This window comes from Cladophialophora bantiana (assembly GCF_000835475.1).
Source record: "Cladophialophora bantiana CBS 173.52 unplaced genomic scaffold supercont1.14, whole genome shotgun sequence".
NCBI classification, from domain to species: Eukaryota; Fungi; Ascomycota; class Eurotiomycetes; order Chaetothyriales; family Herpotrichiellaceae; genus Cladophialophora; species Cladophialophora bantiana.
Window position 1 is genome coordinate 55930 of NW_015971588.1, and position 16741 is coordinate 72670.

At 52.1% G+C, this 16741-nt stretch overlaps 9 protein-coding genes across 9 annotated transcripts; 2 read left to right on the forward strand and 7 right to left on the reverse strand.

Annotated features, from left to right (window-relative positions):
• Window positions 1-222: 222 nt before the first annotated feature.
• Z519_08809 (uncharacterized protein) lies at window positions 223-1463 on the reverse strand (the record flags this gene model as incomplete). Its single annotated transcript, XM_016766537.1, has 2 exons — window positions 223-1176; window positions 1233-1463. 2 exons carry the CDS (start codon window positions 1461-1463, stop codon window positions 223-225), a joined length of 1185 nt encoding a protein of 394 aa, XP_016616835.1.
• A 1376-nt stretch (window positions 1464-2839) lies between these two features.
• On the reverse strand, window positions 2840-3994 carry Z519_08810 (uncharacterized protein; the record flags this gene model as incomplete). Its single annotated transcript, XM_016766538.1, has 1 exon — window positions 2840-3994. The coding sequence occupies one exon, from the start codon at window positions 3992-3994 to the stop codon at window positions 2840-2842; it is 1155 nt and encodes a 384-aa protein (XP_016616836.1).
• A 472-nt stretch (window positions 3995-4466) lies between these two features.
• Z519_08811 (uncharacterized protein) lies at window positions 4467-5548 on the reverse strand (the record flags this gene model as incomplete). The annotated part of the gene is made up of 2 exons (XM_016766539.1): window positions 4467-4615; window positions 4672-5548. The coding sequence occupies 2 exons, from the start codon at window positions 5546-5548 to the stop codon at window positions 4467-4469; spliced, it is 1026 nt and encodes a 341-aa protein (XP_016616837.1).
• Window positions 5549-5716: 168 nt separating this feature from the next.
• Window positions 5717-8182, reverse strand: Z519_08812 (uncharacterized protein; the record flags this gene model as incomplete). The annotated part of the gene is made up of 1 exon (XM_016766540.1): window positions 5717-8182. One exon carries the CDS (start codon window positions 8180-8182, stop codon window positions 5717-5719), a length of 2466 nt encoding a protein of 821 aa, XP_016616838.1.
• A 327-nt stretch (window positions 8183-8509) lies between these two features.
• Window positions 8510-8836, forward strand: Z519_08813 (uncharacterized protein; the record flags this gene model as incomplete). Its single annotated transcript, XM_016766541.1, has 1 exon — window positions 8510-8836. The coding sequence occupies one exon, from the start codon at window positions 8510-8512 to the stop codon at window positions 8834-8836; it is 327 nt and encodes a 108-aa protein (XP_016616839.1).
• A 60-nt stretch (window positions 8837-8896) lies between these two features.
• On the reverse strand, window positions 8897-12011 carry Z519_08814 (uncharacterized protein; the record flags this gene model as incomplete). The annotated part of the gene is made up of 2 exons (XM_016766542.1): window positions 8897-8963; window positions 9025-12011. The coding sequence occupies 2 exons, from the start codon at window positions 12009-12011 to the stop codon at window positions 8897-8899; spliced, it is 3054 nt and encodes a 1017-aa protein (XP_016616840.1).
• A 617-nt stretch (window positions 12012-12628) lies between these two features.
• On the reverse strand, window positions 12629-13036 carry Z519_08815 (uncharacterized protein; the record flags this gene model as incomplete). Its single annotated transcript, XM_016766543.1, has 1 exon — window positions 12629-13036. The coding sequence occupies one exon, from the start codon at window positions 13034-13036 to the stop codon at window positions 12629-12631; it is 408 nt and encodes a 135-aa protein (XP_016616841.1).
• A 355-nt stretch (window positions 13037-13391) lies between these two features.
• On the reverse strand, window positions 13392-14212 carry Z519_08816 (methylthioribulose-1-phosphate dehydratase; the record flags this gene model as incomplete). Its single annotated transcript, XM_016766544.1, has 3 exons — window positions 13392-13509; window positions 13557-14058; window positions 14116-14212. The coding sequence occupies 3 exons, from the start codon at window positions 14210-14212 to the stop codon at window positions 13392-13394; spliced, it is 717 nt and encodes a 238-aa protein (XP_016616842.1).
• A 363-nt stretch (window positions 14213-14575) lies between these two features.
• Window positions 14576-16435, forward strand: Z519_08817 (uncharacterized protein; the record flags this gene model as incomplete). The annotated part of the gene is made up of 4 exons (XM_016766545.1): window positions 14576-14695; window positions 14746-15159; window positions 15207-15860; window positions 15911-16435. The coding sequence occupies 4 exons, from the start codon at window positions 14576-14578 to the stop codon at window positions 16433-16435; spliced, it is 1713 nt and encodes a 570-aa protein (XP_016616843.1).
• Window positions 16436-16741: the final 306 nt, after the last annotated feature.

Below are 16741 nucleotides of genomic sequence, written 5' to 3' on the forward strand. Positions count from 1 at the left end.
GCCTCCGGCTTTGCTCACGCTCGACCTCTGAATGAAGCCCATGATCCCATCGCCCTGGAGCGGAGGCGACTGTGGCTGGGGCAGAGGCTCCGAGGCCGCCATCTCATGGATATGCGGAGGCGGCGAGACGCTATATATGACAGAGTGAACCGGTGTTGCGGTCCTGTTCACACAATTAGCATTTTCTGTTCTTGGATTTGTTATGATGGCAATCAATGAGGCTTACATGCTCTGCGGGATGCCACTGCTATACGCTGGGACTGAGTGCATCTGACTCGGGCTCGGGCTGTGTGGCGCAGCGACATCACTCCCTGGCGCGATTGGCCCGGGGCTGAGCGAGTCGCTCATAGGCACTGGATACGCGGGATGTAGGGGGGGCGACATAGTGGGATCATGTGAAGGTACGTATCCAGGCAATGCTGGAGAAGGTGCCATGCCCACGACGCTGCTGTGCATAGACATATGCTTGGTTGGATCTGTCATGTAGGACATATGGCCATGCGGCGCGTGCGGATTGTAGGAAACTTGGGTCGCATGGCCTGTGTTGGGGCGGTCGTCGATATATTTTATGCTAGACTCGCGGGCGCGGGATTGGCGGCCACAGAGATAGAGTGCGACGGCGGCGGCGAGAGCCACGGCAGAGGCTCCGATTGCAATTCCGGCGATCGCGCCACCAGAAAGGCTCGAACCAGAGGAAGATTTATCAGTAGCGCCGGTTGACGCAGAGTCGGTCGACGAAACAGTCGACGTTGCACTTGCGGTTGGGGACGTCGTGGTGAGTGGATTCTCGCCCTCGTTGGGCCAAGGTTGCCCTGGCAATAACATGAACTGTGATTCTGCCGCCAGGTCTTTTTGGTGTTGTAGGGATGTCGTGGCATTGGGATTTATGACGCCAACCATCTGATGGTCGATACACGATCCCGCCGCACCGCAATAGTAAAAGATTGGGTTTGTATCATTGACCAGAATCGACCATCGAGGTGGGTCGGGCAATACTGCCTCGACGGGGTAAAAGCCTGAGAAGAATCCAACCTTGTCGACGCCAGTGTCTTCGTAGGGAACGCAAGGATATCCGTATTCTGCGCGAATGACGGAGTGATTGTTAGGGTAGAATTGAAACAGAATTGTGTCGCCTACTTTGGCCAGAGTCACGTCGGGGGCGAATGTAAAGCCTGCCTACTCTGTGAATCAGTTACGTCTCTTGACATGATTTCCTTTGGCGCATCCCATACCAAAGCCACCGCAACCGTGTGTGTCATGGGCCCTTGTGTCGTGTTTGTAGCTGTTGTCGAGTTGGTAGACTCTGCGCCGTAACTCGTACTCGAAGATGTCGGAGCGGGGACAGAAGTGACAGAACCAGTAGGGGTAGCCGTCGATGAATCAGTCGCAGTCGTGAGAGTACCACTGTCCTGAGCAACTCCCAGGGCAGCGAGACCGAGGAAAAGAGTGAGGGACCGACGCATTATGAGCCAAAACGAGCGAAATTGACAAGGTGCGTAGGTACTATGTCGAGGTCAAAGGCCGTATCTGCGCCGGCGGCAGTTGGAGTGTGGTTGTGTAACCCACGACAACAACGAAAGAACAGAAAGGAAAGCAATAAATGAGAAAAGAGTGGTGGACGAGGTCAGGGACCTCCCAGAGATGAAGGAGTGTCTCCTGCGTGTAGCTCGGTGGGACAGCTGACATTTGAAGGCGGTGCTAGAGAGCAGCTGACGGGTGTTGCTAGCTCTGCAAGCTGTCCGCACACTGCACGATGGGGAGGGCAAACCATGCAGCCTCAGGCAGGTACCAATGGGTCCAGCTCGCCTAGCATTGGATAGCGCAAAGCCATTCCTGCAAGGCCAGGCTCTCCAAAACATAGGCCTTTTTGCAGTAAGAAGCCAGAGGCCGGAAGCCGCAAGCCGGAAGCAAGGGAATCTTGCCGAATGGAACAGACCTGGGAATCGGGATGGTCCAGCCCTGGAAGATAACAACCAGTGCCAGTTCTGAATTCGGCTCCAACAATCAGGGACACTCCTCGCTTAGTACTTGTAGGCCCAGAAGCCCAGAAGCCCGCTGGAAAAGGCTAGACGGGTTAAGCTCAGGAAGCTGCTTGTCCCAGGCAATAGAATCCAACTGAGCCTTTGTCGCAAGGGTCGAAGCATTACCCGTGCTGTCCTAGGGGTCTGTTCTCGCAGTCACTAAAAGCGATTGAACGCCCTCGCATGCTTAAGGATGATCTATCCATGCCACTCGCACGCGGACAAATGTCGAGACACAATGTAAGTGGAAAAAGGGAATCTGGAAAGATAACACGCAGGAGGCGGATTGAAGTCGCAAGTTCGCTCATTGTGCCGGCTATCGTAATCGCTGTCAAAGCAGAACCTTCGCCTTCAATGGCATGGAGCAGACTCATGGCGCGAAGGAGCGGCCCCGAAATTGCATTACGAACGCCCTGTCTGCACTACCCAGTAAACAGCCCTAACCTCCGCCATTAGTGGGTGTGGTAGCTGGCGTGAAATTGCCCGCACAAGTAGGGCTGCGACAATAGGAAAGAAGACAAGAAAACGACGAATAACCCCCGCACGTGTCGGCATTCATGCGAAGTGCTCGTATATGAGATGGGACAGAGTACAACTGCTTGGACAGAGGAGCGACTCTCTTATTTTCAGTAAATGGGTGAAGGTCAATGATCGCTGATCTGCCAGGCAAATGTCCAAATACGAGCAGACGGGGGAATTACTTCATCGTCCAGGATACATCCCTGGCTCGCAGGTACCAAAGATAGCAACAACCCATGTCAGAGGTACCGAGACAGACAGCAGAGGAAGATCTCATCTTCCCAGGCTCTCTGCCGTGCTCATACCACCTCCCCTAGAATACTCCCGCTCCCCAGCATTGGCGCGCCCCTCGACGCTCGCAGTTCATTACTTCTCTTGATGATATCTCTATCGAGCATCCACCACCACGATTTGAACACCTTTTCGCCCACCTCCCAGTTCATCTCCGAGGATGGATCACTGCCGCTTATCCTGACGCCCTCTGCGCTGTCCTCAAGGTCATACACAAAGTCCAGTAGGGCCATTGGCGAGGCTGCCCCTGGAGGTCGAAACTCGGGAGGCTGTGACAGCACCTTGATCATTCTGTCACGAGCCGATGGCCAGGGCAGGAGGTCAATAACTGGGTGGTGCGGAATGGTCATTTGAATCAGTGTCGGTTGTAAGTTACTTGGTAGATGATCGAACTGTGCCAGCGCTGTCGAAGAATCAGCGAACGGCGATGTTGAGGTCAGCGACCATATGATGTCTTCGACTTTCATCCGCCTAGCGATCGACATACAGCCCCGAAGTAATGTAAGCTCGGTCATTTCAAGGTGTGCTTCATCGGGGAATGAATATATCATCTCCTGCTCAACTATAGACAGCGCTTGAGGCGTTGTCTGACTGGTCCCCGGACTTCCCGTGGCTGTCGGGAGAGGTGCCAGCGACCACGTCTCGCTCTCGCTCGAAGAAGTATGCTTCGAGGATGACAGCGGTGTGCTCGGCAAAGAAGGTAGCAGGATCGATGTATCCCAGAGAGCCTCGTCGGCGGCAGCAATGCTGGTGAAGGAGTATGCATCGTAGCCAGCGAACGCATCTGGTAGAGCAGGGAACGGTGCAGTTTCCCCTGCTGCCTTGGTTGGATATTCACAAATGCTGTCATCAAACAATATGTCTGGCGGCCGGGATGATGAATGCGACGGTTGACTACCAGCTTCCGTTTGTGCTCCATTGGCGGGTGGTGATGTGCTTGGGCTCGTCGTCAAAGGAGGGCTTTGTCCATACAACACGTTGGCATCGCCGTTCACATCCGCTGCTTGTGCTTCGAGCTTTTTGATGTGTTCTTTCCGTCTCTGGCGGTATCGTCGTTGGGCAAGGACATTGAGCACCCGTTTCCTTTCCGCTGCGTTCTCCCCAGGTTGTGGAATTGCCAACGGTGCGGCCTTGCGCTTGATCTGGCCTTTTATTTCTGACATGGCCTTATATACCTTCCAGGGCAAAAGAAAGAACGAGCGCAAATCCAAAAGTCGGGGATCTCTGGCACAGATGGTATCTTGTACGACTACCTAAAAGACAGTGCCACTCGCGAGAGGTTCTTCGGTGAAGGGATTAAAAGGCTGCCAAAGTCCGCAAAAAGGATAGAGGGAGAGCACGTGTATTCTCGAAGTGTGTATTATGTCTTGTGTTTCGTCCGTTTGATCTCAGAGAAGTCGTCGCAGCTGTCTGTGATATAGGTTGAAGAAGACAACAACCCTTTTGGTGAGTGAGCAAAACTGGCGCCGAGTCTCCAAGATTCCCCAGCTGCAGGCCATAACGTTATGATCCGCAAAACGAAGGTTCGTAGCCAACCAGGTACACGAGAATTCTTGACCGATGTGGGGAAGAAGAGTAACGCGAATGCCTGGCCACGCACTCTGATAGGCCTAGGGGCTTCGAGATCCGAAGTTCTCAAAGTCCGAGTACGAAGGCGAGGATATCCTCGGTGACTTGGTCAGCATGCGTGAGGTACATCCCATGCGCTGCCTTCTCGTAGATTTTGATTTGGGCTTGTTTTGCAAGGTCCGGAATGAGGTTTGCGGTGGCTTCGGCAGGATTACCTGCGCAAAATCATGAGGACAGTGGGTGACATGACGGGCCATTCGAATTCACTTACTCTGGTCGTTGTCCCCGTGAATAACGAGAACTTTCACGTCTTTTCCGCCCAGTTTCTTGAGATCGTCGGTGAAATCTCTGTTCGTGATGATTAGGATACAGCTCTCAATTGCAAGAGCGTCAGCCTGTGCAACAATCCACTCGAACCGTTGCAAAACTGTTTCTGGCACTTTGATTCCAATGTTGAAAGGAATGCCAAACACGCCTGGGAGTGCGGTCCTGGTGAAGCCTATGCGATCGTTGCGGAACCCTGTCAAGATCATGTCCCATAGCTCTCGAGGCGGCGCCAGAGGGTTCGAATCTGTTTTCAATGGAAATGGAAGACTAGGACCCAGCCATATCAAGCCCTGGCATTCTTTCTGGAGGTCATCTCGCATCTGGAGGTATGCTAAGAGCGATTCACCACACCCCATGCTGCTCGCAACAAAGACGAACTTCCCGACCTTTACATGATCGATCAAGTCAATAGTATCATGAGCAAAGGTATCATAAGTGATATCCCTGCTGCGGCTTGAGTTCCATTCGCTTTTGCCAAAGCCTCTTCGGTCGGATGCAATACACCGGATTCCGTGGGTCTCGCACAATTTCACCATCAAGTGCTCGTACATCTGATGGGACATTGGCCACCCATGGATGAAGACTAGTGTTTTGTCGCTGTTACTGCAATCCTTTGCCGGACTGTCTGTTGGCCGAAGACGAGTGCGGCTTGAGGCTGGCTTGTAGTCAACGTAGTGTAAAGGCGTACCATCCAGGCTGGAGTGGATGAAGGGCATCTTGATCGGTTGAATATAGTAGCTCGTGTAGGTAATTGGAAAGGTCGAATCTGCAGGCTTGTGAATGTTAGAAAATGGGAAGATCTGAAGCACTATACGGCTCATATTTGTAGTTGTGGGACAGTGCAGTTCCACAGAGAATAATGTATGGATAACGAGAATCTTGCAGATCAAGATTGACCCATCGCATTATCTCATTCATGTCGTTAATTACCGCATGTCATCCGAAATCCTAACACAATGTCGATATGCTTTACCCCTACCATACCCGACTCAGCCAGCATCGTCGCTCTGCCTACTCACCGTTCCCTGTCGAGTAGGGGTCGGCGTAGGGCTCCCTTCGCGGTCGAGTCCACGTCCCATGGGTCGGACTCTGCTCCCAACAAAGCCTTTGCGGTTTCTACCCGTGCGACCCCGACCTAACCAGTTCAGCTTTAGTTGCTTGTTGAGTTCCTCCATCTTATTCTGAGCCTCGTCTCCTGACTGTATCGAGCATAAGACAGAGAGACATTGTAGCATTCGACCCACAGTTTCCGTAACATGCGAGGATGAACTATCAGTCGGCCTGGCCGCTGGTGGCGAGCTAAATGATTGGAAAGCCACGTCTTGTGCAGGATTGCTCACCACCGACAAATTAGACGTCGCACGAGACCTGCCACCGGATGTCATGCTGCCCAGCAACGTGCTGCTCTGAGAGTTGTAGCTGCCATATGTTGGCTCAGTGCCTTGTGCAGTCCCGGGTCTGTCACTTCCGCCGCTGTTGCCGCGATTTCTGTTGCCATTATCAAATTGCATTATCGAAGCGTTGATGCTGTCGAGACTCAGTCGTGAAAAAGTCGACTTAAGCACCTCATAGCGCGGTAGCACGATGGTATCGCGGTAGCTGATGAGCAGAATGCGTCTGACTTCTAGCTCTTCACCTGCAGCTACCACAAGGTCTACGCCCTCACCGGATGCCGGTGATGACGACAGCTTGCTACCACTATCATGGCTTGGTAGAGCTCCCCAGAATTCTGCAGCCATCTTGGGGGTCGTGAGAATGGTGCCTCTTCCCTTGAATTCTTGATCAAGTGGAAGGAAGACAGCCTGCATGAACGGGAGAATTTTGCCAAACACCTCCATCCATATACTCACCAGCCTGGGGACGAGGCTGTTATCAGCGACGTTGCGCAAGGTATGATTGAGGCTGAGAAGCCCAGTCTTCAGGAGGTCTTCGAGATCTCCAATGACAATGCTTGGATCTTTCCTTTGCACACATCTTTGCACGTGAATGGTGACGAGCTTGTTCAAGTCTTCAACCGCTATTCGTACATCTTCTCCTTCGAATGTCACTAATATCTTTGCCCTCAGAAGGTCCCAGGCGTCATCGGCGGACATATTGGAAAGACCAAAGTTCACACCGGCTTCTTTGATCTCGCTGTACGTATTGAAATTACTGACTGACTGGTTGGTAAAGCTGGTTCCGAGGGAAGGCCATTCCGAGGTGTCGCTTTCTCCTCGGCTGTAGACAGGTTCGAGGTTGGCGAAAGCTGCCTGGGCTTTTTCCTCTTTCTTCTTCTCCCGAAGAGCACGACCTCCATGCCGAAGGTCGAGTCCTGAGACTGATTTGGCAAAGTTGGACGACGGGTTAGGAGATGGGGGAGCAAAGGAGTATAGGGATTGAGGATTATTGACGTCCACTGGACGGGAATTTGAGTTAGCAGAAGACAACGGAAGGGCAAAGGTCTCATCCTTGTCCTTTAGTTTCAGTTTCTGGCGAAGACCATGGTGTTTGTGGGCCTTGTCTTTCAGCTCCTTTTGCTCTGGGATAGGAACAATAGTTGACGACGACGGGTTGGCCAGCTGATACATGGAGGAGGAGTTGGATGACAGTGACTCAGTTAGGCTCGTGGTTGAGGCATTCATAACCTTCGACAGACCACTCGGTGCTAGTCGGTTTGGAGAGGGCAGAGGCTTCTCTTTGGGCTCTTTGTCCTTGTCCCTTGACAGCACAATGTGTTTCGGTCTAAATCTCTTCAAACCCTTCTTTGACTTCTCTTCCTCCACCAACGACACCTGGCTAGCGGATGCGAAATTCCTTGGGAACACGACGCTGGCTGCCGTTGCCGCTGCATTGGTGCCTATCAATCCGTTTCGATACTGTTGTTCGGGGGCTGGAGCCGGGGATTGGCCTTCGTGAGAGCCCGCCGACCCTCTACTGTTCCGGCGACCTTCCTGTTGGCTCTGCTCTTGTGGAAATGGTACTGTCTGCGATCTTTTGCGGGAATGGTTCGTGGCATTAAGGTGCTGCATCGCAGCCTGTGCCGCAATCTGGGAAGGGTTAAGGGCAGGCATTCCTGTATGATCGTGGAGCTGCGACTGGCTTGCAAGCGAGGCGGAGGGCATTGAGGGCTCAAAGTATCCCTGTGAGTGCTGTCGTGGGCGGTGCTTTTGCAGTTCGGGCGGAGGCCCTAGACTCTGCTTCGCGCCACTGTCTCGAGGCATGTACTGCGCAGACGGCCGGTTATGAGATGACAGCGACGCATTGCCTGTATTGTTATGTGAGACAAACGTAGGTAATTGTTGGTTGTAAGGTGATCTCTTGACGACGGAGAGATGGGAAGAGCCCGATGTGTCGCTGTCGCTCGAACTAGGTCGGTTGCTCTGCTTCGAGCCCGCGCGTGATGGGTTAGGTGAAACTGCAGAGGCAGGAGGGACTGGCGACCGGAGTCCAGTCCGTCGTTGAGGAGGCGGTTCCATTGTTGAATAGAGCAAGAGTGAAAACCGTTCGCTTCACGGATTGGGGAAACGGTGGCGTGAGAGGTCACTATATCAACTGAACGGGAGGCATTACACGATACACAAGCACCATCCGCATGTTTAATCCCGCTTTACGCGTTCGAAAAGACAGGTTGAGGTCGTCTAACGAAGTAGCAATTGTGCGTGGAGGAGAATCCGCAAGTGAAATGATGTTGTTGACGTCGATGATCCTGTTCGGAGATGCCTGTCCCTCCGACCCCACCGTATGTACCGACCCTCTCATCTTCAAGAAAGCAAGACAGACACTTCCAACTGTCAACCACGGCCATGCCAGACGTCTCAGATCACCCCCATGCGGTCCTCACCGCCACCTATGACTCACCCTCCGGTTCGAAAAATTTCGAGTACACGATCTCTGCGCCACAAATCAAGCAGGATGGATCACTCGACACCGCAGCCAAAACGGAGTATGTGTCCAAACTCCGGGCATCAAGCAGGAAGCTACAGGAGGACATCAACAAGTTCTTGACTGCGAAAATGGAGGAAGACAAGGAACGGGTCGGCCAGGAAAGTCAGAGTGGTGTATTGAAGCAAAAGACGGACGAATTAGCAGAAGAGAACTACGGCGAAGAGGATGAGGAGGATGAGACTTGAGAAATGAAGTCGTCGCTCATGGGTATCTCAAGAGTCAATGTACTGGTGGGCCTCGATGGATTAGACCACCTTGGCTGCAATTTCGCTCTGCTTGCGCACTGCACATCCGAGGTGCACAACAGAATTGCTGTCTCGAGGGTCAGTATACAACAACCGATGCCTTTGGAGGGGTCGAGGGACACACTCACTCAGGAAACACACTGATCACACTGCCACCAAGTCGCTTATAGCAGACACCGCACACCCGATCTTCGTCGATCCGCACCTTCCTCCCTCGACCACCCGACTGGACGCCTTCTCCAAGCAGCAAAGCTGCCTGCATTCGAACAGCGTTCGCCTTTCTCAACCCAGAGACAATCATCGACTCATTCATTATGGTATTGGCATTGCGTATTCTGCCACGGAAATAAAACTCCAGCTCCTTCACCAGCAGATCTTCCGGGATCAGCTCCAACGTTGAACTTGCTGGCAGCCTGGGCCCATGGCGGGCCATCAACTCAATGGCTGGTCCGAACAGTGCCTGCTCCCCTTTCGGAGGATTTAAGTACAGATTTAAGAGAATATGATAGATTGATGGTTCCTCGTCAACTGGGTCGGTGGTCGACGGTTTCCGACGCGGAGTCAACTTGCTGGAGTATTTGCCGGTCTCCTCTAGATGCGTTTGATTGCAATATTCCTCCGCTTTGGCCGGGTCATGCAGTCTAAAGACGTATATCTCTAGAGCTTGCTTGTGGTTGCCCATCTTGCTGAAGACGATAGCTCGAGCTTCGTAGAACGTCGGATCATCCCGAGGTAGCAATGCCAAGGTCTTTGCGGGAGAATACTGATCAGATGTCCTCAACAGTGTCAGGAATTTATCGAGCAGCTGATCTCGGTTTGCGCTGGTCGAGTCCTTCAACCGTTCAAGATAAAGCGCGGCCAGCCGCTGATGCAGTTCAGGCGTCAGATCGTCAAGCTCGTCCACCACGTGTTCGAGATACCGCAATGCTAGGTCTATGTCGATCGACTCGAGAAATGCTAGAACCTTGTCACGCGGAAGTGACTCTGCATTTTCCGTGTCGCCCAAAAATATCTCCATCGCCATCTCCGGGTCTCTCTCCAGTGGCCACCTTGCAAACTCTAGTATCATATCGATCAGATCCGGCCCCAAATTCTGAAGATACGAGACCGTTCTTGCCGGTCCATGTAGCAGGGGATCAATATCTTCGGTCTTTTCAGCTTGTCCAAATTTTCGTAGTCTCTCCAGCGCTTGTCGGTGCAGTCTTTTTCCGTACAGAAACTCGATCAGATCGTTGTACCGTTCCGTCTCTTCTAGCTTTGCCATTACAACCTCTGGATCACAGAAGTTGGGGATGCGGAACAGAGATCCAGCGAGCGAAGGCGTGGCATACATATGTGCACGGAAAAGGGTGGTGTCAACTAGCTTGGCCACATCCAGCAGCTTGTCGGCAAGGTCAACATCGTCCAGTGTGGGTAACCCAAGAAGATGTTCTATGATCTGTCGGATATCCTCGGACTGGGCTGCGATTTGGACTTCTGACAGAGTGCGTACTGTCTGGTCTGGGTTGAAGAACCGTTGCAGCCGACGGCGAACATCGGCAAGGAATGCCTGAAGTTCTCGCACTGCTGTTTTAAGCTCCTTTTCCGAGAAGCATTCGCTATCTGTGTGGTCTGTGGTTTTCACGCTCTGTATGCTTGCCGCATCAGCCTCCGAAGCAATTCCCTTCGCCCTTTTCGTAGGGCTAGTGGCATTATCTGTTTTCTTGGGCGACTTCCGTGGGCTCTCCTCGGCCTTTGGCGCTTCTTGGCTTTCCCCGGCACTGTCTTTTCCCTCATCCGCCAAGTCGCCTGAAATGGGTGCGGGATATAGTTTAATGACACACTCAGGAGGTGCGGATACCTCGCCAAACAGGTCAAGCGCGTCTCTGAACCTCTTTTCGTCGAAAAGTCTCCTAGCCTTCTGCATCTTGATGTCGCGCAAGCGCCCCGCTTTGTTTTTGATAAGGGTCTCTTCTATCATCTCCAGTAGGCTGATCGCCTCATCAAGTTGATTGCCTTGAACCAAAGCATCAACCTGGACATCGTAGTTGATTCCTCGCATCCTCCAGATGACGCGCTCGCTGGCAACCAGGAATCCTTTCCCTTGGTGGGCGAGGCTGATGTTTGGATTCGGGACCTGAAGCAACACAGCGCCGGGAAGGTCAATTGATTGAAGTAAGGTGAGCGTCTGCGGGTTGCGAACTTCCAATACGCCTTTGGTAGCTTCTTGCAAGGCGAGCAGGTAAGGATATGAATAACCAACCGCGTGAGGAGCCACGTGCCATGGAACCTGACGTCGACGAATTGGATCTCCATTACGATCGATGAAGTGGGTGTTCACATCTTTCGCCAGTAGCATTTCATTCTCTCCAAGCCCGGTTGCTAGTGGCGTTGGGACTGTCGAACCCATACCAATGTAGCTCATCGTCCCTCCCAATCTACTACTTTCTTGTCCGGGACCACCGCCAATGCTGCCAGGACCGATAATGTCCTTCACCTGGTGGGATTCAACGTCGACGAGGACATAATTCGCGCTAAGCCCAGCAACAACCTTTGTACCAGTTGCCCAGGTCAAGCATTTAATACTGTGGGATAGAGTAATCTCAGCTGCGTCCCCATCGAGCTCTCCATCATGCCATGCCCAGATTAGCAGCCTTCTCTTCACTGCAACGGCTAACCTGCTGACAAGGGTGGGCACACTAGTTGAGGAGTCCTTCACAATGTTGCTTGTGGCGGCAAAAGTGCTCGCTCCTTTCGATTTAGTGAGCTGTTCATTGAGTTCGTACGTGCCCAGGTCATGAATAGAGACAAGACCATTGCTTAAAGATATCAGGATATTCGCCTCGCGGAAAACAGCCAGTTGTTCAATCTTGTATTTTGAAAACTTCTCATACTCCCGAAGTAGTTCAGAGGACTTGGACGCTGCAGCCGACCTGTAGCTAGTAGGACCGTGTTCTTCATGATCGTCGCCAAGTTCAGTGGAACACACGGGAGGAGGTTTGACTCGGTAGATGCGGAGGGAGCCAGTATTCAGGCCGACAAGCAGCTGGTCGCTGTGCGAAAGTATTGACTCGATCTTCGACTTGTCGCGCTGCTTCAGCTCGACAATTGGCTGAGCAGTAAATGCTGAGAGCATGGAGAGTGGCTCGCGCGTTCAGCGCAAGACGCTTAGCTGGAAAATGAACCTCGAGGTGGTTGGAGGATCACCAGAGTTGCAGGGAGTGAGGGAAGTCGCAAGTCTACGAGGTACCTTGAACTCACTCCATGCGGAGTGCTTGCGCGGAGAAAGGAAGTCTCCGATTGGCGGCCTAGAGCTCCTAGTCATACGCCACTCACTCTCAGGTCGTGCAAGTCATGCTAGGTACGGTACAAGGTTGACAAGGCTAACAAGGCTGCGAGCAGCCATTGCCTTCGCTGTATTTATACCTTGTACAGATGGATGAAAATTGGGCTTGGCGGGTCTGCACGACAGTTGTTCACGGCTGTTTCTGAAGCGCTGTTGGTGGTATTAGGCTGCTAATGCTATCAACCCAAATGAAGATGTACATATGCCACTGCACATAAAACGTCCAATGTATCCAGCCAATCTGCCTCCCAGTTCAACCGTGAACGACTTCCGAAAAAAGAGCTCGACCGCCATGGAGCTGCTGAAGCATCAAATTGCAGGGCTGGTCGGGAAACATCCATTCATCCCCGCGAGCATAGGAGAAATCGCATTGTCAAGGCGCAATGTAAGGATTGGTGCATTCGTGGTCAGTCATCGCTCCCTGAGACGTGACTCTTGCGTGCATGTTCCACTTCGTCTTCTTCCGCAATTCTGAGGGTATCCTCAATCAAAGCCATATCTGCGTCAATATTTGCCATGATATCGTCCAAGTCGCCCAGACTTTGCATCTCTTTTTTGGTCTTATCAACCAGCTTTTGGAGAGAATCATTTTCTTTGGCCAGGCCTTTTGTCCCTTTCCTCACGTCATCCTCCTGCTTTGTCAGGACCTTTGCATTGTCGTGAATACTCTTTGCCCGAGCATGCAGCTCAGCATCAATGCTTGCCCCAACAGCGTTCAGTGAAGCCGTAAATGCGTCTTTGGCTTCTTGTGTGCGTTGCGCTGACGATGCCGGCGGCCTTGGCGACCCAGATGCTACTGAGGCCACTGTAGACATGATTTCAGATGGATGGACTAGGTGAGCCTCGATTTTGACGTCGTTGCGTTCGATCGATGGTAAGTTATAAGTCTTGGTTTCAAGATTTTACTGTGGCAACAAAATATGGTTCACGGATTAAATTCGGAGAAGGACTCGGAGACGAAATAGTAGCGAATGATCTTTCATTGACCATTTGTAGTCTTGAATATCTGCTGCCCCTATGGAGCAAAGATTTAACGCACTTCGTCGCTTGAATTATCAACAACTCTTTCACGTCGCAGATCTACCTCATGGGGGGTTTAGCCGGAGGGGAAAGATGTCTTTCAGAACTTGCTGAATCAAGGTCGGCTATCACTTCCATAGCGTCTATCCGTCATCCCCTCTGCGTCCACGGCAACTCAAGCCTGTGCATTTCTACAGCAAGCTGGAAAAGGTAGTCCAAACTCTCGCACTGTGTTTTGGCTTTGGCGACGTCACTACCCCACACGTATCTGACCCGAGATCAGTGACCCGTCACTCATTCAGTCGAGGTACTTACATTCCGTGTCGTCGTACTAGCACGGCGCATGTGTCCGGGAATTGCTCCATGGCTTTCTCCAAACTCTCCGTTAAATCCTCTTCGAAAGGGGTATTCTCGATGATCGGCACCCGCAAAGTATCATGGAAACCATGCATTCCTTTCCCTGGGCCCTTTGGGACACCTTTGATCTGCTCAATGTCGCTGATTTCGAAACAAGCCCCCTTGCCATGAAACTTCTCGACGAGCAAAGTAACCAAAACGGCCCATTGAGAATGCGTGTGAATACAACAGCCGGCGCCACGTTCAAAAGCGGCCAGAAACAAGGGCGTGCATGCCGATGGCTTCAGATCCAAGGGTTTTCGAATATATCGTCGTGCAGTTGGAGGATATTTGGGAGTCGGATATGAAAGAACAAACATGTTCTCAGGTCTCATGAGCTCTTTCTGTACACCCGACGGGGCAACATAGACGTGTTCATCCTTGCGAATGCTTGTGCCGCCCCCAGTTCCAGTGACCCATCCTTGAAAGGGAGTCAGTATCTCCGGCCCAAGCAGACCGACTCCCGCCTACAACCTACCGAGGGAGTAGAACTGTTTGCAGAGTCTGGGGATCAGATTCGCAGGATGATCTGGATCGTCAGATTGGACCAGATGGTCATTGTTTTGGTCCGCCATTGCAGTGGTGGTAGAGATTCCTTCGGTGCAATCTTGGGGGAGAAAAGAATGGAAGAGAAACCGGATGAAGTTTCAACGGGGGCCGGCCAGCGCTGACACGTGATCCCCCGCCTTCTGGGACCAATTACCGAGTATTTGTGCAGGAGCTTCACCGATCTTGAGTGACATTTGAAATTCCGCCTGGTGGAGTTCACTCGTAAAGGACACCTTGCTTTGATCCCTCGAAGACAATTGAAATATAACCACGATCAGGAGTGGACCCTGCTTTTCTCAATCTTCTCCTCCTCCATCCTCTTCTTTAATCTGCTTCCTGCACGTCTTGCCAATTGATTGTTGCTCTGTCTTCAGTGCCTGTGGCCCAGCATGCGGTTCAATGCAGCAATCGCCCCGGCCTTATATGCTTCGGCTCTTCTCGCCGGCACAGCATTTGCGCAAGAGGAGGCTGAAACATCCACGAGTGCAGTTGACCGGCCCACCTTTACCGTGAGTTGCCCTTGTCTATCAATGTACATTCCCACTGATCTTGCGACTAGCCCTCAAGCCTGAAGGCGCCCTTCCTAGAACAGTTCACCGACGATTGGGACACAAGATGGACTCCCTCGCATGCCAAAAAGCAAGACTCCAAGAGCGATGAGGATTGGGCATATGTCGGTGAATGGGCCGTCGAGGAGCCGATTGTCCTCCCAGGCATTGTTGGCGACAAAGGCTTGGTTGTGAAAAACGCAGCCGCTCACCATGCTATTTCAGCAAAGTTTCCCTCCGTCATTAACAACAAGGGCAAGACTCTTGTCATTCAATATGAGGTTAAGCTCCAGAATGGCCTTGAGTGCGGAGGTGCATACATGAAATTGCTCCGCGAGAACAAGGAGCTACACGCCGAGGAGTTTTCCAATGCCTCTCCCTATGTGATCATGTTCGGTCCCGACAAATGTGGAGCTACCAATAAGGTGAGTTAGGGTACTTGTTTGTGCATGTTGTTCTGACGCTGTCCTAGGTCCACTTCATCTTCCAGCACAAGAACCCCAAGACGGGCGAATATGAGGAGAAACACCTCAAGAGCCCTCCTCAAGCCAAGACTGGCAAGATGACCACACTCTATACCCTCATCGTCAAGCCTGATAACACTTTCGAGATGTTGATCGACAACAAGTCCGCAAAGAATGGAAGTCTACTGGAGGATTTCTCTCCTGCAGTCAATCCTCCAAAGGAAATTGACGATCCAAAGGACAAGAAGCCGGATGACTGGGTTGAAGAAGCTCGCATTCCCGATCCTGACGCCGTCAAGCCAGAGGATTGGGATGAGGATCAACCTTATGAGGTGGTCGACGAGGATGCTGAGAAACCCGAGGACTGGCTCGAGGATGAACCTGCAACAATTCCAGACCCAGAGGCTGAAAAACCAGAAGATTGGGATGAGGAAGAAGATGGTGACTGGATTCCTCCTCAAGTGCCCAACCCCAAGTGTGATGAAGTGTCTGGCTGCGGCAAATGGGAGCCTCCGATGAAGAAGAACCCTCTCTACAAGGGCAAGTGGACTGCTCCATTCATCGACAACCCTGCCTACAAAGGAGTTTGGGCGCCACGCAAGATCCCCAACCCTGATTACTTTGAAGACAAGACTCCTTCCAACTTCGAGCCCATGGGAGCAGTAAGTGCCTAGCTTTCATCCTTAGAGCATCCATTAACTTTCCCCGCCAGATCGGTTTCGAAATTTGGACTATGCAGTCCGATATCACTTTCGATAACATCTACATTGGTCATTCCGTCGAAGATGCAGCAGCGTTCCGCGCCGAAACTTACGATGTCAAGCGGCCCATTGAAGAAGCCGAGGAGGAGAAGAGCAGGCCCAAGGCCGAAGACCTGCCCAAGTCGCCCTCCGACCTCAAATTCATAGATGACCCGGTCACTTTTATCAAGGAGAAACTCGATCTATTCATTACCCTGGCCAAGAACGACCCGGTTGAGGCCATCAAGTTCATGCCCGAGGTTGCAGGCGGAATCGGAGGCGCTTTGGCGTTGGTGATTGCTATCGTCATTGGCCTCACTAGCATGGGCGGCTCTTCAGCTCCGAGCAAGGAGAACGCTCAGAAAGGTGTGCAGAAGGCGAAGGATACTGCCACCGAGGTTAAAGAGAAGGTGCAGAATGCCGCAGCGAGTGGTGCGGAGACGATAAAGGCTGAGGCTAGCAAGAGAACTACTCGATCAAGCGGCAACTCAGAGTAAACGGGTGCTAGCAAGGAAATTCCACCATTGGACCACATGATATGCCACTCGAATATCTCACCGCCAGACAAGGAATTGATGCGCTTAGGTTCAGCCACAAAGGAGTCAATTTGAGGCGGATGACCGCAAAACTACAATACATTGCAGCAGGGACGAATGTTGAAGGAGTTTTCTACCGGGAATTGTTTTAGTGTACATCAGATCAAAGCCTACCCGATCAAGTCATCGTGCCTGCTTAGCTGCGCCGCTACAGGGGGCATAAAATCAGTGGAAGGAAGTTTACGAGATTATGCAGCATCAAAGTTG